Source organism: Cicer arietinum, chromosome 5, assembly GCF_000331145.2.
Source record: "Cicer arietinum cultivar CDC Frontier isolate Library 1 chromosome 5, Cicar.CDCFrontier_v2.0, whole genome shotgun sequence".
Classification (NCBI taxonomy): domain Eukaryota; kingdom Viridiplantae; phylum Streptophyta; class Magnoliopsida; order Fabales; family Fabaceae; genus Cicer; species Cicer arietinum.
Window position 1 is genome coordinate 40,028,670 of NC_021164.2, and position 25,957 is coordinate 40,054,626.

At 36.7% G+C, this 25,957-nt stretch overlaps 1 protein-coding gene and 1 pseudogene across 3 annotated transcripts in view; both read right to left on the minus strand.

Moving 5' to 3' along the window:
- Positions 1 to 25,957, minus strand: part of LOC101505448 (formin-like protein 20) — a 34,049-nt gene that overhangs the window by 1,271 nt on the left and 6,821 nt on the right. Inside the window, exons 7-16 of one of the 3 annotated variants that reach the window (XM_012715490.3) lie at positions 21,771 to 21,869; positions 21,583 to 21,624; positions 15,241 to 15,321; positions 15,107 to 15,157; positions 14,949 to 15,030; positions 14,672 to 14,766; positions 14,520 to 14,591; positions 7,573 to 7,689; positions 603 to 671; positions 453 to 519 (exon numbers count right to left, since the gene is read on the minus strand). In XM_012715490.3, the coding sequence (XP_012570944.1) occupies positions 453 to 519; positions 603 to 671; positions 7,573 to 7,689; positions 14,520 to 14,591; positions 14,672 to 14,766; positions 14,949 to 15,030; positions 15,107 to 15,157; positions 15,241 to 15,321; positions 21,583 to 21,624; positions 21,771 to 21,869 (775 nt within the window). Of the gene's footprint in view, positions 1 to 452; positions 520 to 602; positions 672 to 7,572; positions 7,690 to 14,519; positions 14,592 to 14,671; positions 14,767 to 14,948; positions 15,031 to 15,106; positions 15,158 to 15,240; positions 15,333 to 21,582; positions 21,625 to 21,770; positions 21,870 to 25,957 lie in introns of those variants that run through there. The other 2 variants (XM_027335013.2, XR_012163253.1) reach the window with 2 other exon arrangements.
- LOC105852048 (large ribosomal subunit protein uL10 pseudogene) lies at positions 22,510 to 24,377 on the minus strand (annotated as a pseudogene).

The window sequence follows — 25,957 nt, forward strand, 5'->3', positions numbered from 1 at the left end:
CATTTATCTTATTATTATTCCTTAACTATTTTCTCCCTCCCCCCTTCCTTTTCTGCTAGCATCACCATTCTTTATTTCTCTGCATGCTTAGACTGTAATCCAAGGACACTCATTTCTTTCAATTTTCGGCGACTTACAACTATCATACACAAGAAGAGGTTTTTGTAGCTCACAGAAGATTCAATTAAGAACACAATAGTGGGTATGGCGAAACCTAATTCCTACACCCAGAGACAAGTAAAACACACTTCCAAATTAGCCAAATTTCTTAAAAAATAAATACTTGTCCCAACCATAAATGTAACATAAGAGAAAAGGTTGGTAAAATGCAATTCCTCCAAAACATCAGTTAAATAGATTTAAATCTGATAAATTAAAGTCACCATTAGGAAGATGATGGCATGGCGCATTACATCGTACATACCAACAACAAGTAATAATAATCAACCTACCTTGTTCAAATGGAAAACGGGCAGGATCCTCACCGAAATACAGTGCAAGTGCATCCGCATTTCTACCCTGTCCACAGACAAATAACACAATCTTTTTATATCCCTCTATACCAACGCATAATCTACCTAAAAGATGGTTAAGTATATTACCACTTCAGAATATAGGCGTGTTACAGAATCCACCTGTGACTTGGCTACATTAATGAATTCTTGCAATGTCTGTAAAGAACGAACAAAAGTGAGTCAAATGCACATAAAATGCAAACCAGATGACAAACCATATAAGCCAGGATTAGCTTCATGGATGCAATGTGATGAAAAAGTCGCTCACTTCTAAAGGAAATTAGAGCACTCCTTAATTGTCTTTTTACACATGCTCAATGTTTATGCAAGACAACATTAGCAGAGGCAGACATATTGTGTGAATAACCGCTTAGAGGCATAATACAAAAAGTATTTGTGTGTCATCACTTAATAGCTTAAGCGTTTGGGAGGTGGTTTGTGATATGGTACCAGAGCCTCTATGGTAAGTACTATTTAAAGGTTGATCCTTGCTACCCCTATTCTTCTAATAAAGTCAAATTCAGCACACGGTAGGTGGGCCGTTGCATCATACAAGTTTCAAAACCATTTTGTATAAGGGGGCATGTTAGAGATGTAATATAAAATCATTTGTCTACCTTACTCGACAGCTTGAGCGTTTAGTGAGTTGGTTTGGTACATACTCAATAACTTACATAGGGCCAAAAGCAACAGTGCTCCACATGCATATTACCATTATAGTGAAGATTGTTAAAAGTATTTGCATAAAAAAGTTTTATTTGCCTCAACAAGATTGCAGGAAACTGGAAAAGGAGAAGTCTGAAGAAACGAGTTTTCTATCTGAACCAAAGACCTCTTTGACACCCGTCATAGTTAAAATTTTGGAAGAACATAAAACTTCCTTTACAACATGGCTACTAGTCATTTGAGAAAGAGAGAATTACGGTTTCCTTCCTTTCAGTTGCAAGTTAGAGCACTTTCAGTTGAGCTTCTTCTGGGATTCTGTTGTTCAATTCTAAACCTTTGTGGCAACACTCAAATATACTTCTCCAAATTTACTCTTCACTTTTTATTATAACTTCACTTAAATCACTGATGTAATGCTTTTAATTGGACTGAAACTGGTTGCTAAAGAAAAAGTTCAGATGTCCAGCTCAACTCAATGAATAACTGTAGAATCATTTTCAGTACATTCAAGACCAATGTCATCTCCAATCTGTTTCCATTTGTATGACAAATTAAAGAGAGAGAAAAAACTTTATGAGCTTCTGAGAAATGTTGCTTAATTACCAAAATAATATGCTCTATAATATTGACTTACTTTTATAGGTTTAGTTGACAACTATAGAGTGGTTTTTGGAAGTTGGAACCATGACCACTCTTTAATTAAGGGGAAAGAGGTGCTAATACAAGAACAGTATTGGCCATGAAGTCTTTTTATATTAAATTTAACTTTCTCTAGGTTTAGTTGCCAATTATAGTGTGATTCTTGGAACCATGATATCATTCCTTATTTAAGGGGAAAGAGGTACAGAAATAAGAATTGTATTGTGTATTGGCCATTGGGTCATTTCAGACTAAATCTAAGTTTATCTCATCGTAGAAATCAAAAGATTGAGACCAAAAAACTGTATCCGAAGTTGTTGAATACAGTGAGTATATCAATTTAAGAAAAAAATGTACAGCAATTTTAATCCAGAGATCTAAACTAGAACTCCCAAGGCTTAACTATAAACTTGAATTCTTTAATGATGATAGTAATAGAAATAATTACAATGTCAACTACCTCCATGATACAGAAAAGCCAATATCATGAATTAAGTTTAGACACGGAAATTCTTTACATATTTGAAGAAAGTAAAAGACAAAATACTTTCCTATTTTATTATTACAGCTCTAAGCTGTTTATATAGGAAAAGAAATTACAATAGTAAAACTGAGTAATAATGACAGAATAAAAATAAACATAATAATATAAAATAAAAGAGAATAAAATCTAATTTTTCTCGATTCTTCAACACCCCCCCTCAAGTTGGTGCATAGATATCTGTCATGCCCAACTTGGCTATAAGTGGCTCAAAATTGGGTCTTGCCAAATTTTTGTCAAGATATCAGTAGTTTGCTGATTGGAAGTCACAAATGGCAGACATATAACTCCAGCATCAATTTTTTCTTTTATGAAATGGCGGTCAATCTCAATATGTTTGGTTCTATCATGTTGTACAGGGTTGTGAGCTATACTTATTGCTGCTTTGCTATCACAGAACAATTTTAAGGGTGAGTCAACTTTCATTTTCAGTTCGTCCAAGAGTTTACGAATCCATAAAAGTTCACAGATTCCTTGAGCTATTGCTCTGAATTCAGCTTCTGCACTGCTTCGAGCAACAACCTCTTGTTTCTTACTTCTCCAAGTAACTAAATTTCCCCAAACATAGGCACAATATCCAGTGGTGGATTTTCTATCAGTAATTGATCTTGCCCAATCAACATCTGTAAATATAGCGACTTCTTTGTCATTAGTTTTCTTGAAGCACAAACCCTTTCCAGGATTGGATTTTAAGTACCTTAAGATTCGATAAACCGCCTTCAAGTGTTCTTCATAGGGAGAATGCATGAATTGACTTACAACACTCACAGAGAAAGCGATGTCAGCTCTAGTGTGGGCTAGATAAATAAGTTTGCCGACTAACCTCTAGTATCTTCCAATCTCAACAGGAACATTGCCTTTCTCCCAAAGTTTAGCATTTAATTCCATAGGAGTATCTGCTGGTCTACACCCACTCATCCCAGTTTCTTCCAAGAGATCTAGGATGTATTTTCTTTGAGAAACAACAATTCCCTTCTTTGAGCGAGCAACTTCCATACCAAGAAAATATTTAAGCGCGCCTAAATCTTTGATCTCAAATTCTTTAGTCAAATTTTTCTTCAATCTTTCCATCTCAACAATGTCATCTCCTGTGAGAATAATATCATCTACATATACAATTAAAATTGAAATTTTACCAACATTAGAGAACTTCATGAACAGAGTATGGTCTGATTGTCCCTGCATATATCCTTGCCTTTTGACCGACTGAGTTAATTTTTCAAACCAAGCCCTTGGAGTTTGCACACATTTGAACCAAATTTATCTTCAAAGCCAGGTGGGCTATCCATGTATACTTCCTCCTCCAAATCACCATTCAGAAAAGCATTCTTTACATCAAGTTGGTTAAGAGACCAATCTAAATTCACTGCCAAGGACAAGAGAACTCTAATAGTGTTTAATTTGGCAACGGGAGTAAAAGTCTCTGAGTAATCAATGCCATATGTCTGAGTAAATCCTTTAGCAACCAACCGTGCCTTGTATCTTTCAAATGTGTTATCAGAATTATATTTCACAGTAAATACCCATTTATAGCCAACAGTATTCTTTCCTGTAGGTAATGTCATGACTCTCCAAGTTTGATTCTTCTCAAGAGCTCTCATCTCCTCAAGAACAGCTTCCTTCCACTTTGGAATTTTTAGAGCCTCCTGTATATTTTTTGGAATTTCTACAGTAGACAACTTAGAGGTAAATGCAGCAAATGAAGAAGACAATTTTGAGTATGACACATAATTAGACAAAGGATATTTAGTGCATGATCTAATAGGTTTTCTAATTGCAATAGGAAGGTCTAAATCAGGATACTCGACATAACTCTTAAGAATAGAAGAAGACTTACCTGTATCAAGATGATGTGTTGGATTATCTATCGGTTCAGAATCTTGGAAGGGTCGGAGAATGGGTCCTTCATTTCTCTGTTTATGGTTTCTTCTTTCAAAGACATTTTCCTTCCAAGTAGGGTCAATTGTAGTAAACCTGCTTTGTGTCTCTTTATCTGAGTCATTATGTTGTGGCATTTCAGGTGGTCCTTTATTATTATTGAGATCAAGAATTTGATCATTGTGATTTTCATTTGAAATTGTCGCCCCCGAATCTGTCGAAACCTCATTCATAAGTGGATTGAGTTTCAATATGGATTCTTGGGCATTTTCTTTTGGTCCATCAATATAAGTCTCAGAATTTGGTGACAACACTATATCACTTAAATGTGATTTTCATTTGAAATTGTCGCCCCCGAATCTGTCGAAACCTCATTCATAAGTGGATTGAGTTTCAATATGGATTCTTGGGCATTTTCTTTTGGTGCATCAATATAAGTCTCAGAATTTTGTGACAACACTATATCACTTAAAGTAATGATGTTTTCAAAAGTAAAAGATGAATCTTCCTTAAAATTTCCCCCCTGAAGATGAATGTCACTAAAAAATGGTTGATTTTCAACAAAAGTAACATCCATGGTTACAAAAATTCTTTTTGATTTTGGTTCAAAACACCGATACCCCTTCTGAGTTGGAGAGTAACCGGTAAACACACATTTTATTGCTCGTGGATCGAGTTTGTCAAGGTGTTTATGTTCATGAACAAAAGCAGTGCAACCAAAAACTTTTAGTGGCAAATCAGCAGAGACACTAGTCAATGGAAAATAATTTCGAAAAACATCAAGAGGTGTATGAAAATCTAAAACTTTAGATGGCATTCGATTGATTAAATATGATGCAGTTAAAACAGCTTCACCCCACAAATATTTTGGAACCTTATTTGCAAATAGTAAAGCTCTAGCAACCTCAAGGAGATGCCTATTCTTTCTCTCTGCAATTCCATTTTGTTGGGGTGTATTAACACAAGAACTTTGATGAACAACCCCATTTGCAAGAAAAAAATCGGACAAAAGTATATTAAAATATTCTTTACCATTGTCACTTCTGAAGACTTGAATATTTGTTTGGTATTGAGTGTGCACCATTTTAAAGAAATTTTTGACAACCTGTCCAACTTCCGATTTTTCTTTCAATAAATAAACCCAACAAATTCTAGTATGATCATCAATAAAAGTTATAAACCATTTTTTATTAGAAAATGTGTTTATTCTATTAGGACCCCAAACATCACTATGAATAACTGCAAACGGTTTTGATTGTTTATATGGTTGTGTAGAAAAAGAAGAACGGTGATGTTTAGCAAATTCACAAGTTTCACAATGAAATAAAGATGGATCCTTCTTAGAAAATAATTTAGGAAACAAATGTTTCAAATACGGAAAACTAGGATGTCCTAACCGTAAATGCCATAACATAATATCATCATTATTAGAAGAAACAAAAATAGATTCAAAGCAGGTACTTGTTTTTTGTTGGTCTTTGAAGTCGAGTCCATTGTCAAGATAATAGAGTCCTCCACTCTCCTTAGCATTGCCAATCATCTTCCCCGTGCTCAAATCCTTAAAAGTGCAATGAGAATGAAAGAAGTTAGCTTGACAATTTATATCCTTTGTTAATTTAGTAATGGATAATAGATTACATGATAAATTAGGAACATGTAAGACATCTTTTAAGGTTAACTTAGGTGACAGAATAACAGAACATTTCCCTGCAATGGCTGAAAGAGAGCCATCTGCAATTTTAATTTTGTGGTTACCTGCACAAGGGCTATAAGAAGAAAATAGACTCGACTCCCCAGTCATATGATCAGTAGCACCAGAATCAATAATCCAAGTATGGCTGGGAGTGACACTAAGTAGAGCAGTATTTGGAAAATTACCTCTCTGAGCTATAGAGCAAGAAGAAGTTTGAGACTCAAGAAGTTTGTACAATTGATCTAACTGTTCCTTGGTGAAAGGAGATGGGCTTGAAGGAGACTGCTTCTCTTGATCAGATGTACCAGCTTGGAGCGCATGACCTTCGTTTCTTTTTTTTTTCTTCCAATTTAGAGGTTTTCCATGGAGCTTCCAACATGTATCACGTGTGTGCCATGAAGGTTTGCAATGTTCGCACCATGGTTTCTTGCCAGCGCTCTTCCCGTCTTCATTTTTAGTGACTAGGGCAGAGCTTTCAACCTCACCAACAAACGGTGACTTACCCATCATAACACCTTGTCTCGCCTCTTCTCTTCTAACTTCTGAGAATGCTTCCCGAAGTGATGACAATGGGATCTTTCCCAACATTCTGCCTCGGACTTCATCAAGCCGCTTATTAAGCCCAACCAAGAACATGAATACACGGTCGTTCTCCTATCTCTTAAGAAACAGAACACTGTCCTCACAACACTTCCAATGATCATCATAGCAGAGATCCAATTCTTGCCATAGTGTCATCAACTCATTGTAATAGGTAGTGACATCTCTATCTCCTTGTTTGGTATGCCACAATCGTGATTTGAGATCGAAAATTTGAGAAGAATTCTGAATATCAGAATATGTTTCTTTGACAGCCTCCCAAACTTCCTTGGCAGTAGGCAAAAACATAAAAGGTTTTTTGATTGTTGATTCCATATTACTAAGCAACCAAGCAATAATAACAGAGTTCTCAAATTTCCAGAATCTGTATTTTGGATCAGTTGTGGCAGACATTTGCACCTCTCCTGTTAGGAAACCATATATTCCCTTACCGTCTAAAATCAATCTTGCGGTTTGGGACCATTCGACATAATTTTTTCCATTTAGTTTCTGGATTTCAACCGTGAGGGCATTAGAAGTTCCCTCATGGCCAAAAAAGTTGGAAGAACCATTCTGGCTGCTTAGGCCGCTGCCACTGCCGCTTAGGGCGCTGTCTAAATTGTCAGGGTTGTTGACTACGTCTGATTTTTTTTCCAATCCATCGTCGTTGTCGCCGCTACCCATAAGGGCTACCTTCCATGGGGTATTGTGTGCCATTAGCTTTATCTCAGTTGGTTAGAGCGCCAAACCCTAATGGTTGTGGAAAGGTTTACAGAACCCTAACCAGAGCTCTTGATACCATTAAGAAAGTAAAAGACAAAATACTTTTCTATTTTATTATTTTATTATTTTATTATTTTATAATTACAGCCCTAAGCTGTTTATATAGGAAAAGAAATTACAATAGTAAAACTGAGTAATAATGACAGAATAAAAATAAACATAATAATATAAAATAAAAGAGAATAAAATCTAATTTTTCTCGATTCTTCAACAATATTATTATGCTTTTTTCATTATATAATGAAGAATCAATAAACAAACACAAAAATGCTAAACACCTTACGGAAAACGTCAGACACTGGACCGTCATTTTCAGATGCAGCAAGCTCCTGGTTTACTTTTTCTAATCCCTTGGTGATTGCCTGCATTTCTTCTGCTAATGACTTCAATTGTATCTGCAAGATCAAGAATGGATAATCAATATTTATTTCAACTCCATTAACTAATACTGAAAGTTAGCCAGTTCCCACGGCAATTTCTTTTGGCTAACAATGCAACTTTCCATTGGTTAATTTCCCTTCAAGGTTTTAACTTAAGCAACCAACCTGTTTAAACCTTCAACACCTGGCAAAAATCCCCGTCTATTAAGAGTGAAAGAAAGAAATATGTGTATCAAGTTAACTCAATAGGCGTTTTGAGGGCTACAATCACAATGTGCATTATGGGACCCATGGGGAGAAAATCCCAGATGAGGGAACAGGAAGGAAAGCCCTGAGAGATTAATGCGAGTATAGGAAGAGGGGTAAGGAAGGAAAAGGAAAAAAGGGAACGGGTTGAGTTATTAAGTTAGTTACTGCTAATGAGAGGGAATACGAGGGAATATGAGGGGTGTGGTGTGATGAGGAAGTCGGGAGTGTGGTGTGATGGGGAAGTCGGTTGAGCACTTTGATTACCGGCACTCGGCAGCCTTGTCTCAGATCCGTCCTCCCTTTACAGTTTTGAGGACGCATCAATCATCCTCCTGCCACAGTTCATTTCTTGTTTTTCTATTATCTGCTGAATCAGGGCTTCCAACTCCTCCAGTGCTCTATCTATCACCCATCAAACCACCCTAGAGAATTTATTTGGCCCCATTGGTTGAAAGTGTTGAATTTTATCTAATTATATTTATTTTGCTTAGAGGATATGTTCGTATTATATGAAGATATGAATATTGTATTGTTAAAAATACATTTATGATCTTTCTATTTATTGCATATCATATCATATCATATCATGTAAATAGGAATAGTATCTCCTATATTTATTGTTGTATTTATTGTCTTGAGTTTATATAAAACCAACTCCATTGTGTAGTTCAAACACACAGTTTTATCATATGTCTCTCTCATTTTCTCTCGTTCAACAAATATAACTTATAACATCTTTATATTATTTTAATGTATTTTAGATTATCTCTTAGCATTAACTTTATCTTAGATTATCTCTTGGTTGTTGTCATGATTTCTTTCCATATTTAATTAGGATTCGTTGTCTTGTATTAAAATGAATAAGTGTTAGTGCTCAATCTTTTCTGTATCATCAAATCATATTCATAATTCAAAGTCTTTATTCTTTCTCTTCCCTCTATCTTAAACCCGATAAGATACTGTGACTTGTCTCAGTTATGTTGCAAAGCTCCCCAAAGTCTGAAACTCTACAAAATTTGAGACTTTATTCTTCCAGTAGTACACAAATTTAAGTGTTTTTCTCTCTCCCAAGTTTTCTCTTTGTTGGTATTTAGAAGCTCTACACTGTTGTGTCAACCTTTTGACGTGTTTAGAACCTCTCTGCTGAGATCATCTTCCAATGTTTAGAATATCTCCTCTTCATTGTCATCTTTTCAGCATGTTCAGATTCTTCTCAATGATGTGTCATCTTTTTAGCATGTACAGATTCTCTCCCCCATTGTGTCATCTCTTCCAATTTCTGTTTTCCACCTCATGATCCACATTTTAACATGTGTTTTGCATTTTGCCCGTCGCCATTGAAGACTGTTACTAATTATTTTATTGGAAAAGCAACCACCATCTAAAGGGTCAGTTTGCTGATTGACAAGGTTCAAAAAACTAGCTCAAGGAATGAGAAATATGCAAGTCTTCTATGTGACTAATTTGGTGCAGAGACAAATGTGGGTGGCGGGGGCAAACAAGTATAAATCTTGTGTGTACTCTTTTTATGCTTTAACTACTAACATTTATCCATGATTAACTAACATAACTAAAAAATGATTAAAAAGTGAGTTAGTATTAAGATAGTATTAGAGCCTGTTAGAATATTAGAAAACATCTTATAATATCTTTTATATTATATTAGAGTATTTTAAATTATTTCTTAGGATCAGTTTATAATCATAGAGATATCTTAGAATATCTCTCATTATTATTATGATTTATTCCTGATTTAGGATTGAGTTTAATGTTTCTCTATAAATAGAGATTAGTATTGAGTCTTTTGTAATCAAGTCAGCATTAAACTATTATCAATAATATTCAAACTCTTATTATTTTCTCTCCTCCTTTTCCCTAAAATTCCACAACTTCAACATGGTATCTAGAGCCTATTTCGATCCTCCTTGAACGATCCCACCTCTATTTCGATCCTCCTTGAACGATCCCACCTCTATTTTGATCCTCCTTGAACGATCCCACCTCTTCAACAGGGCACATCTGTCCACCTTCCGGCATAATGTTTCAGTCGTCTAGATTGAGTTTTCCTTCTTGATTCCAGATCTGTTTTAAGTTTTTTCTTTCGAGCCACATGCATACAACTTGGCAATTTGTCCCAGATACATTGGCCTTATCTATGTCCTAGATGTACTGGTCTTGCCTTTCTCTCCCTGAAGCATGCCTCTCTCTCCTTGAAGCAAATTCAAGTTTCAATATTTTAGTCTCTGATATTATTGGTTTGAAGCTTTCAAATGCAGTTTTTTAGAAGGACGGACCTAGCTTTGTTCAACTGCTTGCCATGAATTTTTCTCATGTTGATGATCATTCCGGCTATCTGGCTAGACTGTATTTATAGCAATTATCTTTGACTTCACCTGCATCCCTGAGCTGTTTTTCCATCTTTTTTTATTATTTTGCAGAGCAAAACATTGTTTCCTTGTAACAGGCTAAGCTTAGTAAGCTTTAACTTGAGGGGGAGTGTTAGAATATTAGAAAATATCTTATATCTTTTATATTATATTAGAGTATTTTAAATTATTTCTTAGGATCAATTTATAATTATAGAGATATCTTAGAATATCTCTCATTATTATTATGATTTATTCCTGATTTAGGATTGAGTTTAATGTTTCTCTATAAATAGAGATTAGTATTGAGTTTTTTGTAATCAAGTCAGCATTAAACTATTATCAATAATATTCAAACCCTTATTGTTTTCTCTCCTCCTTTTCCCTAAAATTCCACAACTTCAACAGAGCCTATCTAAGATTTGTTGGCCACCAGCTATCATGCCACTCAGGTCGCACTCCAAATGTCCAGTCTAAGGCATGAAGGGCATGTGTTGAGAGTCTCACATTGGATGAGATATGATCTGAAAATGTATTCATAAGTTGGAGGTATCCCTCACCTTACAAGCTGATATTAAGGAATTGAGTTAGACCCAACCAAAATTTGAAGACTCACAAACTCTTGAAAGTATCATTTTCTCCCCCACAAACGAAACATAAATCGTTTTTTAAAGGATTTTACTTGTTGAGATAGTGATATAGCCTGAATAGTGAATAGTGATAAGAAGTGGTGTGAATTTCTCCCTTTACAAGTCGGTTTTGTAGGGCTGAGTTGGATCTAAAATCTAAGGTGAATCAAACTTATCTTAGATTCGATGTTGGTCCACCCGTCAAATTATTCGCACACCAAGGCCAAGAATGCTGGGTGTGAGAGGGTTTATTGGGAAAACCCTGTAACGTCCTAGGGAACCGCTTGCAGAATTGATTATGGTGCCCACAAACCAACGTGAATATTTTCAACGTGCTTTGTCACTCACTCACTTTTTGAAAACTTCCTAAAAGGTCATTAATTCCACAAGTGCACCAAGTCAAACATGCTTAACCATGGACTTTTGATGTCCTATCGAAAAGAAGATGCATCTTGTTGACATTAGTGGTGCTAATTAATTCCTTGAAGTCGTCCTTAACTATGCAATCATAGACTTGCACAATCTCTTGATCCCTCTCCTTTCAGTGTATGTTCAGTACACTCACCCATGTAGTCAATAACTATGTAGTTAGTAGCAGATAGCGTAGCGTAGCAGCCGACCCTCAAAACGCTATAGCGTGTAGCTGCCACTACGTCGAAGTTTAAGGTAACGTTAGAAGCAATTTATACCATAACAACGGGGAAAGGGAATGGCTGAAACAGAAATGGAAAAATAAAGTACAGGAATGATGTGTACGTGGATGAAGAATGGTGCATAGAAGAAAAGAATTGAAGAAGAAAGAAGAGCACACTGGAGAAGAGAAGTGATCCATGAGAGAAGAGAAGTGGTCGATGAGAGAAGACAAGTGACCAGTGGAGAAAGGAACAGAAGAAGACCATCGTTTCATTTCGTACTTTTGTCATCTATGTTCTCTTCTTCCTTAAAACAAATCTCTCTTCTCATGAAAATAGGGCACGTGCTCAAGAGATGGTCAGCCTTTTATATAGTAAATTTTTTATAATAAAATACTAATTTTCAATAATAACTTTTATAATAAAATATTGACTACATCTTGTATGGCAATTACTGTTTATAATAAAATATTGACTACATCTTGTATGACAAATAAAGTATTAAAAATACTCTAAACGGATTAAAATAATTTTAGACAATTTGTATGGCAATTACTGTTGCGCGTTTTTCCCCAAAGATCGGGCTTCATCTTCTCTGCTATTCCGTCACTATCAAGGTCGCGACGGCCGCAACCCTAATATGCAATTGCGGCTGCGACAGACGCTCTTTGGATGTTCCATTGACACTAAAGACACTCCTCGTCCTCGTCTCGTCGGCACTAGATGTCACATGCCCACCAGCATCCGCCTAATTTATCCTCGAACCACATTGTACCGAGTAGTCCCGCTTTGATATCATTTGTAACATCCCTAGACGGCTTGCAGGATTGATTAAGGTGCCCAAAACCAACACAAATCTTCTCATCACACTTTGTCGTTTGCGCCGACCACACTTTTTTCCCATGTCAGCACCATACGTCACAAATCCAATTCAAACATTGACCATAGATAGTGCCTAATAAAAGCTTACAAAGCTTCCTTGACTTACAAGTCAATTTGGTTTTGTAACGTTGAGTTAGGTTTAAAGCCCAAATTCTATTGTGGTATCAGAGCCGAATTGGGCTTGATGTGGAATCGAGAGTGGACCCAATTGTAGCCTTGTAGCATAGCTAAGCAGCACGCATAGCCCCCCTTTTAGATCAAGGTGTAGGGTTAGTCGATTTTCGAGATATCTCACTTTAACCCATTGATTAGAGTTCAGCCCTATTTTCTCTCAAGTTCCCTCCACTTGGGATGACGGTTTTGTTGTGACGAGTGTTAATGGACAATAGTTTCCATTTGGGCTTGGTCCAATAGTTTGTCGGTACACTCGTAACTAGGCAAGGCTTTCGCTTGAGGGAGAGTATAGCAACATGGAGTAGAACACTTGAGGCAGAGATTGTAGTAAAATGCAATGTGGAGTTGTGATAGTCTCAAATTGGCTGACTATGGGCTAAGACAATTTAAGTGTGAAGATCCATGTACCCAAAGTTAGGCTTAACCCAAATTTTAAGATTATATCAAAGACTATCCTGGATACGTTGGGCTACTAGATATCGGGCCACGCGGTTAAACAATGGATGTTAAATCCTGATTGTTGGGAGTGTTGAGAATGCCATCATAGTTGTCAATCCCAGACTGTGGAGCGGAGTGGCCAACTGCAAAAAGCGGGATAGGTAATAGTGTGGGAGCAGAGCGACCGCTATTTGATTTATTAGAAATTATTATACAGTTTATACTAGTAAATACATAATTGCTGAAAAATGAAATCACTCCTTCAAAATCGGTACAACATCCTTTGGTGTTTTAGTACAAGAAAGTGCATCTCCTGTTATTCCTATTTGATGTCTTTTGACCCTAGAGTTTCCTCCACTACTAGCATGCTTGCTGCAAAAAAAACCAAAGGAGAAAACCAAAAACAGGACAGGCTTCGACAAACAAAAACCGGAACAAAAAACAGAGAAAGGAAAGAAAGCAAAAAAAGGAGAAAATGGAAAAGAAAGAGGAATTGGTAACAAGAAACGGAAAGATTACAGAAAAAAAACAAGTGAGAAAGTCAGAGGCTACGTTGCGAACTTATTTTTAGGGTTTTTGCAATAGGGCCTTAACCTTTTTTGTGGCTTGGATTACTGCGCCAACCTCTTATTTTAGGGTTATCTCTATTAGGCCTTAGCTTTCCAGGTTGGGTCACAAAATAAAACCATTTTCCTCTAGTTTCTCAAAGGATTTTGGCCATAGCCGTCAGCAGCGCCACAACCGCCATGCAAAAAATAGCTGCCATTGCCTGCTTTATCAAATCTGCCATGCCACGGCCATTGTATGATGGAAAGTCAAATTTCCACCACCGATTTCCACCATGGCATTGTCGTAGCCGCCTTTCGACAACACTATTTCACTGTCGTGTCCCACGACCAATGTTACGGCGTGACGCTTTTCAGACTGTGATGGCTGCTACACCATAATGAGATGCTCCAAGGCATCTGAAGGCGGCAAGGCTCTGCTCCGGCGCGATAGTGCTGCTCCAGACCAATATTGACAACTATGAGTGCCACAGTAGAAATTGATATGGCATAATAGTGATTATAAGTCGTAGGCATCTATCTCCTCACAAGTCTGCTTTGTGGAAATGTGTTAGGCCCAAAACCTAATATCATTTGTTTTGCACTTGTCTCTCAATTTGAAAAAGGCTTACACTATGATTTAATAAAAGAATGTCATTTGCAAAATTTACTGGACAATCTCTCTTCTTTTGTTTCGTTATGGGGATTTCATAAGTGAATTCTAACTCTAAGCCTGTGCTTCCCAACCTATAAGGAGATAAACTTTAATATGAAGGACAGGTGCGCCATTGAAAAAATCATTAAAACAGAAGGGGATGTTTTTTGCAAATGCAAGGGGAAAAGTGAAACTGGACCAACCAAAAAATCATGGTAACAAGGTAAAGTTGACCTTCAGTTTTATGACATGAAGCACTATAAATAAGTTGTTACCTTAGAGGAAGTTTCTATGCTAACAAGGTCAAGATGAAAATCAAGGAGTGTAGGAGACTTTTCAGCTAGGACCTGAAGTGTAAAAAGAAAAATAAAAACCAAGAAATTAAGCCACCAAATAATATCTTCATTATTGCAAATAAGACTCGTACCTTGCAAAGATAATGCATCAGTGTCATTTTACTGTTAGAAGCACGAGTGTCAGTGAGCTTTAAAAGGCTATCCATCTTGAATCCAACAGCAGACCCTGTAGAAAGTGGAAACATTTTGCATCAATTACCTATTAGAAGGACATTTATACTATATATATGCAACAAGATGAAGAGAAAATGACTATCTAAATGTTCAAGAGAGAGCTAGCACTATATATGTTTTGTATATCAAAAAATGAAAGAGAACAAAGACACTTCTATGATTAAAAAGACATACCCCTTGCGGTTCCTTGATTCAATGTATTACCCAAATAAAGGATTTTCTTCAAAATCTCCTTCAGTTTGAGTGAATTTCGGACCTATACGAAGACAAGATGCACAAGGTCAAAAATATACAAGCAACAAAATGTATATTAGATTCATAAGCAAAAGTACCTCTTCACAAGCAGAGTTCACTATATTTAAACTCTTATTGAACTCTGTAATCTGCAGAAAGTGGAATAAATATAAGGAAAGCATGAAACCAAATCCACAATAAATTCAGAAAATTATTACAGACAACAGCAAACCTGAGACTGAAACTGAATCTTGAAACAGAAAACTCTTAATTTCGACTCCACTCGTGGCACTTTCATCAGCTCAAAAAAGAACTGAAACATTACTAATGTATATAAGAATATTATTATGTTAGACCACTTATTAATAATTAATAATTAATAAACATTATAATTGGAGACTCAAGGAGGTTGGACCAAGTGCATCAAATAATCAGGCAGTCATGTATTGTATTTATGGCAGTATTGCATTGTATTTTGACAGTTATGCATTTGCAGAATTCTATAATATATAGGGAAGTTGTTGGAAAAGGGGGTAGACAATTATTTGGGATTTAATATTGATTGGGAGAGACCTAATTCTCTAATTCTTGGACGGGAGTGACCAAAATTCTTGAATTTTCATGAGGAAACTATTGTATCTATCCTTCATTTTCCTTTAATTTATCTCTTGTAATTGTATAACCAGATATCCCTTTGTAATTAAATACTGGCCAATGTTAACCAGAATTATTCAATAAAAGTCAATTATTTCCTTTTATAATCCAATGATAGAGCACCTATTCCTAATGATGCTGGGAAGATTGTTGTTGAATGAGAAGAAAATATTGAGAGACATGTTGAATAACCCGTGTGTTTCAACTACACAAAAGTTATTTATTTAGACTTTATGCGATATATACACATAATGACAGGAATACTTACAGACGATAGGAATACTTACAGACTTTCTATTTATTTACATTCTAATATTTTATTTTCAAAACTCCCCCTCAAGCTGGAGAATATAAATCAAATGCACCCAGCTTGTTACATAGATAACTAATTCTAAGACCTCACAATGACTTTGTAAAAACATCTATCAGCAGATCATTAGAATTGACAAAGCTAATGATGATGTCGCCCGATTCGATCTTTTCTCTAACAAAATAACAGTCTAATCTCAATATGTTTGTTCCTCTCATGAAAAACAGGATTTGAGGCAATGTGCAATGCAGCTTGATTATCACATATTAGTGTCATAGAGTTGGCATCTGCAAATTGAAGTTCTTTTAGTAACTGTTTCAACCAGATGAGTTCACATGTTACTAATGCCATGACCCTGTATTCTACCTCGGCATTGGATCATGCTACAAAATTTTATTTCTTACTCTTCCAAGATATTAAATTTCCTCTAACAAGTACAAAATACCCAGACGTTGACCGTCTATCAATGGGTGAGCCTACCCAACCAGCATCTGAGTAACCAACTATCTGAGTATGTCCTCTATCTTCATAAATGAGACATTTTCTAGGTGCACTTTTGATGTATTTAAGAATGCGGATTACAACATCCATATGTTCATGGCAAGGAGAATTTAAGAACTGGCTAACCACACTAACAGCGAAGGAAATGTCAGGACGAATGATTGGAAGATAGTTTAATTTTCTAATCAATCTCGTATATCTTCCTGAATCTGATAGAGGCTCCCCCTGATTAGGTAGGAGTTTGACATTTAAATCCATAGGAGTATCAATTGGCTTGGCATTTAATAGACTTGTTTCTTCAAGAATATCCATATCATATTTTCTTTGTGAAATTACAAGGTCATCCATGGAGTTTACCGAGGCCTTTAGTTTGAAACTGATTTGAAAGATGTTGTTTCAATTAGAGTATTCCTTGTTGATCACTATCAATTATGACAATGTCATCCACATAAAGAATAAGATAGATGCACCCTTGGGCTGAGTGACGATAAAATACAGAGTGTTCGACTTCACTACGAATCATACCAAACTTTTATACTACCAAGCTAAATCTGTCAAACCAAGCTCTAGAAGACTGTTTAAGACCATAAAGGGACCTGTGTAGCCGACAAACCCTGGTGGTTGCTCCATATAAACTTCCTCTTCAAGATCACCATGCAAAAAAACATTTTTAATGTTAAGTTGATGGAGAGACTAATGTCGAATTGCTGCAAAAGAAAAAAACAGTCTAACATATGCCATTTTTGCAACACGTGAAAAGGTATCGCTGTAATCCAACCCAAAATTCTGAGTATATCCTTTGGTTACCAAGCAAGTCTTAATTCGATCAATCTTACCATTAGGGCCAACCTTCACCTATAGAGCCAACGACAACCAACTAAAGACTTCCCATGAGGTAAAGGGACCAGTTCCCAAGTACCACTGCTTTGTAGAGCACACATCTCATCAAGCATTGCTTGTCTCTGCTCATGATGGGATAATGTTTCACTTGGAGATTTAGGAATAGAAATAGAAGACAAAGAAGACAAGCAAGTGTAATGCAAGGGAGAATGACGATGATAATACAAATCAATATAATGAGGAGATGGATAATGTGTTGTGCGGATATCCTTACGAAGAGCAATGGAAAGGTCATGCTCAGGTGGCAGGGTCGGATCCGGTGGTGGCGTCGAGGAGAGTCAGTAATGGGAACAAGAACAGGCACAACAAAGGGTGGGCGACGACGATGATATGTTTGTAGTGGTCGTGCAGGTTGGGAGGCAAACTCGACAGGTTCGTTAGAAATAAGAGTGGGCGGAATAGGGATAACTACCTGAGGAGGTTCAAGATTAATGTCCTAATGGGGCTTAGTAGCTATATGGGTTGGTCCAAAATATGGTACAGACTCGAAAAAGGTAACATCAATTGATGTAATGTATCGATGTAGTGTAGGAGAATAACAACGATAGCCCTTTTGGGACCGATGATATCCAAGAAAGACACACTTGAGTGATCGAGCTGACAGTTTGTCCAAACCAGAAGATAAATTGTGAACAAAACACATGGACCCAAAGACATGAGGTTGTAGTGGGTGAAGAAGGGTATGGGGAAAGAGGACCGAATGAGGGATATTGCCATCAAGGACAGAAGACGACATATGATTGATAAGGTAACATGTTGTTAAGGTTGCATCCCACCAAAAATGGAATGGAACATTGCCACGGAGAAGTAAGGTTCGTGTGGTTTCAATGAGATGCGGATTTTTGCGTTCGGCTATCTTATTCTGTTGGGGTGTATGAGGACATGATGTTTGGTGTAGAATGTCATTGGAAGGCATAAAATTTTGAAATTGATGGGACAAATATTCCCGAGCATTATCACTTCTTAAAGAACAAATGGAAACACCAAATTGAGTTTTAATTTCTTGATAAAACTGCTCAAAAATGGAAAACAAAATAACTACGTACAACGAGAGTAATCATCAATAGAAGTAACAAAATACTTAGACTCTAAAGTAAACGCAGTACGAGAAGAATCCCAAACATCAGAGTGAACTAAACCAAAGGGGGTGAAACTCTTTTATTGACTCGATCAGGAAAATGTTTAATTGTGTGTTTCCCTAACTGACACGACTCACAATGTAAGTGGACAAATTAGACAAACTAGGCACCAGTTTTTGAAGTTTGGTAAGACTTGGGTGTCCTAGCTGAGCATGGATAGTATGAGGGGAATCTGTGGCAGAGCACGTTTTGGATGATGGAAAAAGGTAATAGAGGCCTTGAGACTCAAGTCCGATACCAATTGTCCGTCCCGAACTCCGGTCCTGCAAGGTAACATTATCATTAGTGAATGTAATAATACAATCATGGGACCGAATTAATCACTGAAAGTAAATTAAAAGGGCATCCAGGTACATAGAGAACAGATGCAACTGAAATGGAAGGGAGAATTTGGACAGTGCCAACCCCTTGAGACCGAGTTTGAAAGCCATTGGCAGAAGTTATAGTAGGTAAAAAACAAGATATAGAGAGAGAAGAAAAGAGACCTTTATTAATAGTGACATGATCAGACGCACCAAAATCAAGAACCCAAGGGCCGAGAGAAGATGAGTGAGAGAGATAAATAGATGAATAACCAATATGTGCAACCGAAGTAGTAGAACTAGAGTTTGAATGACTCTAAACCCAGTTGAGGAAATCTTCATAATTTGTCGGGGAGTCCTGTGGAGATGGTATAGTCTAAATAGTGGCAAAAGGTTTGAGCAGAGTTGCATTTATCGAAGGCGAAGGCTTACCATGCAATTTCCAACTGCGATCAATAGTATGTCCAATCTGATTACAATGCTCACATTTGGGAGGAGGCTTAGAGTTGGATGGTCTTCCACGAGAGCAACTCTGATTATGTCTCAGAGATGCAAGGGCAGCAGTGTCACCCGAAGCTGAAGTAATAGAGGACTCAGCTGGATGCTTTGCTGGTACTCGAAGGAGGATTGCTGAGGTAGTAGACATATCCAAAACAGTAAAGACTCCAAAATTTGATCACGAGTTGCAGAATACTCCTAGGGTAGGCCTTAGAGTGCAAGAAGCATGAAGAAGGTGTTGCGTTGATCCAACTCCTTCTTCTGTTCAACTGGATTACTTGCAGTGCCAAGATATGAAGAAATAGAGCCATCTATCGTCTTTGGAGTAATGATATTCAGCAAGCGGTGACAAACTCCATAGAGACGTTAAGTGTCATTAGTGTAGAGTGTCTTTGCCTGACTCCAAACCGATTCACACGTGAGATATGAACGAAAAATCGGTTAAACATATGGATGAAGTGTAGACTTAATGACACTGCAACATTGAGCATCTATCTGCTTCCATTTTGATGTTTTAGCCGAAACCACTTTTTAAGGATTTTGAGTGAGATGATCCTCGTAACCTTGACTAAGCATCCATAGTTTGATGTCGACGGCCCAACTGTCGTAATTTGATCCATTCAATTTTTCGACAAAGAGAGGAGAGGTGATGTAGTTGGTAAAGATGCTCTTTGCTTCAGACAGGGACGTCATGATCGATGAAGAGTGCCAGAAAACGGGCCCGAACCAGGAAAACAGGGGATGTTTCAACAGGAACTCGTATATTTGTGACTCGAAACTGAAAACTCAGGGCATATATGGAATCAGAAGGTTGAGGCAAGTGCAACTGAAGAAGCAACATTGTGAACGAATGACGGACTCGTCGTCACGCGCGGTGGCAGAGGGTGGCGCATGGATCTCACGCGTGTGGAGAGAGATGGCACGTGTGGGAGGCTTTTTGACGATGTGCGTTGAGGGGTAGGCCGATCTGGGGTGTTCGACGCTGCTAGAGTGGTTGTTCATCGAAAAAGGTCATCGGAGATAGCTGTGGCAGTGACGGCAAAGCGTGGGCGGCTAGAAAAAATTGAGGGAACAGCGTAGCAAAGACAGGGAGAGGGAAAACCGGAGTTGAGAACACGGTTTTCCGAAAATAAAATAAAAAATTCACCGGAGACAGTAGGTCCACCAGGTAGTTGAAGATCAGGGTTGTCTCTCAACACGCTCTGATACCATGTTGAGTGAGAAGAAAATATTGAGAGACATGTTGAATAACCCGTGTGTTTCAACTACATAGCGGAAGTTCTTTATATAAACTTTACGTGATAAATACACATGATACGAATACTTACAGACGATAGGAATACTTCCAGACTTTCTATTTATTTACATACTAATATTTTATTTTCAACAATTGTGAATGTGGGCCACGACCCTACAAGGCATGCTATATGGAGAGTATATTCAAGGAGAAAGAAAATGGGCCCAGGGGAGAGTGGGAAGCAGTTAGCGTGGGTTATAAGACCCCATGGTGTGGTGGGGCAGTTAGGAAGTTATTATTAGCCTGAGTAGAAGGAGAGAGATGGTATTGAGAATTCTATTGTGTTGTTCAGGTATACTCTCTGGAAGAAGCATTCTTGCTCTGGTTATTTCCTAATCTTATGTATTGATCACTGTTATCAGACTTCATATATAAAAAATCCATTTTCCATTCAATTCTCTATTATCATACTTGTACTGTGTCTAAGTTTTCTATCATCCAACGTCAAAATACTAATAGGTGGAGAATAGTAAGAGGAAAACAACTTTTTCTTCCACATGCCACCACCAGGCATCAGCAACCAAGCTGTTATCGTGGCTATTTATAACAAGTATTCTCAATTATTAGGGTTCAATTTCCATTCAGCCAATCAGTTTCTCACAACCAATCTGCTCCTATTTAATGGTAGCAGGCTACCTAGTTTTTTCGTACTTCTCACCACCCACCTCACTTCCAGATTTTATGCGAGCAGTGAATTCCAAACAAATCAGAAGCACCAGATAGGTTTATATTTACTGCTTTTTTAATATTATTCTTAAATCAGAGTATCGGTAGTTTATTATATCCTATTATTAAGACACTGGAAAACTGTACTTTCTGGACAACCCAATCATCCTTCACACAAATTTGAAGGCACCAACACATGAATCAGCTATGGATATGTCAAAGGAACTGTCTATAAGTTCTATATGCTGACATTTTTCATCATACAATTACTACATTATACTTTGGTCAAAAGAAATCAATCACAGACCTGTTCACACTTTCCCAAATTCTCCTTGTCACCAGTGTATGCCTAAATAATCATAATCAAGATGAATAAAATTTAGAAGAAAAGAAACAAATCAAAGGACAAATTATAATAACAGCAGATGCCAGTAATGAGAAAACTTAATCGCCAAAACAAGATGTAAGAATTATGTATAAGTTCTTATGCTTCACCTTCAAAAGATCCATTTCCTCTTTTGTAGGACAAAATTTAATAAGATTTTCCACTTGATCAGCATCTAATACTGAGTCATCCATAGCCAGTACTGCAGCCTGAGAATATTAATTTTGTTAGGATAAAGAATATAGGATAATTAGAGTTGGTTAGTAAGTTGATGAGTTTGTTAGGTGGTTGTTAAGAGTTGTTATTATAGTTATTCTTAGAAAGTCTTTAAATAGCTCTATTGGTAGAGGGGGAAGATAGCTTTGAAAATTAAGTTGTAAACTAGAGAGTGCTGTAGTGAGAAAGGAGAGTGCTCCTCTGAATCACTACATGAATAGGAAATCATCACGTTGTTTGCAATCTTTTATCTTTATGCCTTTGAATCATTTTTTACACCATTATTCTAGGAATTCTTTCGTGCTTGAAGAAAGATTCCAAACAAAAGATTAGTTAGAAAATTGAAAAGTGTTGAAATTGTGGGATTTTAGAGAAAGAGAGGAGAGAAAATAATAAGGGTTTGAATATTATTGATAATAGTTTTATGCTGGCTTGATTACAAAAGACTCAATACTAATCTCTATTTACAGAGAAACATAGACTCAATTCTAAACAAGGAATAAATTATAATAATAATGAGAGATATTTTAAGATATCTCTATGATTATAAATTGATCCTAAGAAATAATTTAAGATACTCTAATATAATATAAAAGATATTATAAGATATTTTCTAATATTCTAACACGCCCCCTCAAGCTAAAGCTTACTAAGCTTTAGCTTGCTACAAGAAAACAATGTTTTGCTCCACAAAATAATTAAAAAGATCGAGAGGCAACTCAGGGATGCATGTGAAGTCGGAGAGAATTGCTATAAATATAGTCTAGCCAGATAGTCTGATTGATCATCAGCCTGAGAGAAATTCATGGCAGGCAATTGAACAAAGCAAGCTCCGTTCTTCTAAAAAAACTGCATTTGGAAGCTTCAAACCAATAATAATGGAGACTCAAAATATTTAAACTTGAATCTGCTTCAAGGAGAGAGAGGCGTGCTTCAAGGAGAGAAAGGTAAGGCCAGTGCATCTAGGACAAATTGCCAACATAAAGTCATGAAAATAAAAGACACTGTTAGAATAACCACCAACGGAAGAAGTCATCACTAATATAATTCATATGTAGAAAAAGGGACACCACCGAAATGATCGTCGGTGGGAATAGAAGCCACTGTTATAATATATTAGTAAGAACTAAATTGCATGACAAACACCGAAGAAGAAGCAGCGCGGCTCTAACGAAACGAAGTCATGATCAATCAACGGAATAAGAAAATGCGTCCAAAACAGAAGAGATAACAGTTGTTTGAACAGTGACGCATATTTTCGTTGATCAAAATTGGAAAGTTAGGACAGATCTAGAACCATCGAAGAGAGAATAATCGTGCACCAAGAAGAATCTCATCAATTGAATTGCAAATCTTCCAAACCTGTCAGCTAAAAGCCCACTCATAAGGGCTGCAACAGCTACCACGGCAAAGGCTGGAGAGTTTCCTCCACCAAAAATCTGATCCCACAGTCCACTTCCCAAGGACACCACAATCTGTGGGACCACTATTCCCAGAATTAGAATCAGGACACCCATTCAATGCCTCCACAACATTAGCAGTATTGTCTGGATTTTCGAAATTCACAAAACCAAAACACTTTGATCTACCATTTGCATCTCTCATCAAAACTCAGATAGGATTTTTCACATAAACATTATTAAATTGAACATAACCATAACCATTAGACTAACCAGAACCATTTAACTTATCAATTACATTCTGAGCAGATTCTTCAATGTCAAATTGAACAGCATAGTGCTTCAAGTCTCCAAGCTCAGAGAAAAGTTCCCTTATATCTTCATTGGTTACTCCATGGTCCAAGTTGGAAACATACAACTTTGTGTCGGCTTCTACTCCTTGAATTCCTGCACCTCTAAGGCTATCCTCAAACAACTCATTCTGCATAGAAAATCCAGGATCAATAACATAGACTATACCATCAATTCATCCTTCTTCTCCTCCTCCTTGGCAGCAGCAGCAGAGGCAGTACCAGAATCAGCAGCTGGGGCAGCAATTGCAGCTACAGAAAATTTGCTTGCGTCCTTTAGGAACTCCTTGACCTTGTCAGCATCAGGGAAAGAATATTTTGTTGCAACTTCGACAGCGAAAACATTCTTGTAGGCATTCACAAACATGTGAGGAGCAGTAGCAACTGTTAGGTATGAGATGGCCAACGAAAGTGAAGTCACCACTGAGACACCAATAGCAAACTTCTCAATGAGAGCATCCTCAGTGAGATCAAAAACCTCAGGGGTAAATACTGAGCCATTATCATAAACGGAAAGCACCACAAGACCATATGAAAAGGGCCTTATGCCTAGCTTGGCAAGCAATGCAGCTTCTGATGAACCAACCTTGTCTCCCTTCTTGATGAGTTCAACAGGGGTAATGATTTCAACAATACCCTTGTTAATCTTGCGGATGAAGAACAAAGAAATAATTGGAAGAAATAATTGGATGGAGAAAAATTGGAGAGGTGGAGCGGTGTGTGTTTCTGGGGGCAAAAGTTGACTGGTCGAAAATTAGGGTTTTGATGTGTGAAAAAAAGTTTTTTTAGGGTTTCGGCCAGAGCTTATGTCTTTAAATAGACTAAGGATATACCCGCTAGTGATCGATACGGATAAGGGATACGGCAGAGATTTTTTTTTTTTTGCGGTGAACAGTACCGCGCAATGAACAGTGTTGCAACTGATCTGCTGAAAAATAAACAAAAAGCTACAAATAATGGGTAAATCGAAAATGGGACACGGTTTATAGAAGAAAAAAATCTCACCAAATGTTGGAATGTTAGAAAAGAGAAACTATGATTATATTCCCTAATTGTTGAGAACTCGGCAGCGGAATAGAGGCGGGATTGTTCAAGGAGGATCGAAATAGGCTCTAGATACCATGTTGAAATTGTGGGATTTTAGAGAAAGAGATGAGAGAAAATAATAAGGGTTTGAATATTATTGATAATAGTTTAATGCTGACTTGATTACAAAAGACTCAATACTAATCTCTATTTATAGAGAAACATAGACTCAATCCTAAATAAGGAATAAATCATAATAATAATAAGAGATATTTTAAGATATCTCTATGATTATAAATTGATCCTAAGAAATAATTTAAGATACTCTAATATAATATAAAAGATATTATAAGATATTTTCTAATATTCTAACAAAAAGGTTATAGGTGGAGATTTGAGAAGTGTGATAATGTTAAGCTATTTAGAGAATCATCCTAATGCAACTAGAATAATATAAAAAAATTCCACTAGGTGACATTGTCTATATAGAGAAAATAATAACATTGTCTTTTTTCCATAAAGCAAGTTTTCAGAAAGGCCTGTTAAAAAGAATGTAAATAGAATAATTGTACTTCGTACAGTGTAATGTAATTATTATTATTTTTTTATGAAAAGTATAATGTAATTATTGAAATGAGATAATTGTTAATTTTTGTATTTTTTGCTTCAAGTCTTTATGACATAGCTCCATTGTGTATTTTATACACATGGATCCCTCTCAACAAGACCATTTAGATCCAAGCCTTTTGTAACTGTTTCTCTTAGCTTTCCCTTATCTTCCTCTACCTCTATTTGTTGGGCTATCCTTTATCTGATTATTCTTTTTACTAGTTCATCTATTTTCTTGAATTAGATTTTATCATCATAAGTGTTGCTCCTACTTTCTCTCTAATAAATTAATTTCCTCATCTTATCTTTTCATACATGTCCCACTCATTCACTGCAACATTCTCAACTCTACAACATTTGACCTATGCTCTTTTAGGCACTTGATCATGCACTTAATCATCCAACATTCAATCCAGCGGCATAAAGTATTGTCAATATTATGATATGGGGTAGAATATTTCTTTCAAAGACATCTTTTGATTACAAGCACCGCTTGAAGCATCTCTCAATTTCATTCACACAGCTCAAAACCTATGTCCCTTTCCTCCCTCACTTTGTAATAGACACAAGACTACAAAATAAAATTCTAGAAATTTTTATTTATATTTCATGCAAAATCAAATACAGTCATTCATTATAGTGTGCATTATCGGAAAAAATCCAAGCTTTCATATTTATACTATAAAAATAGCTGAC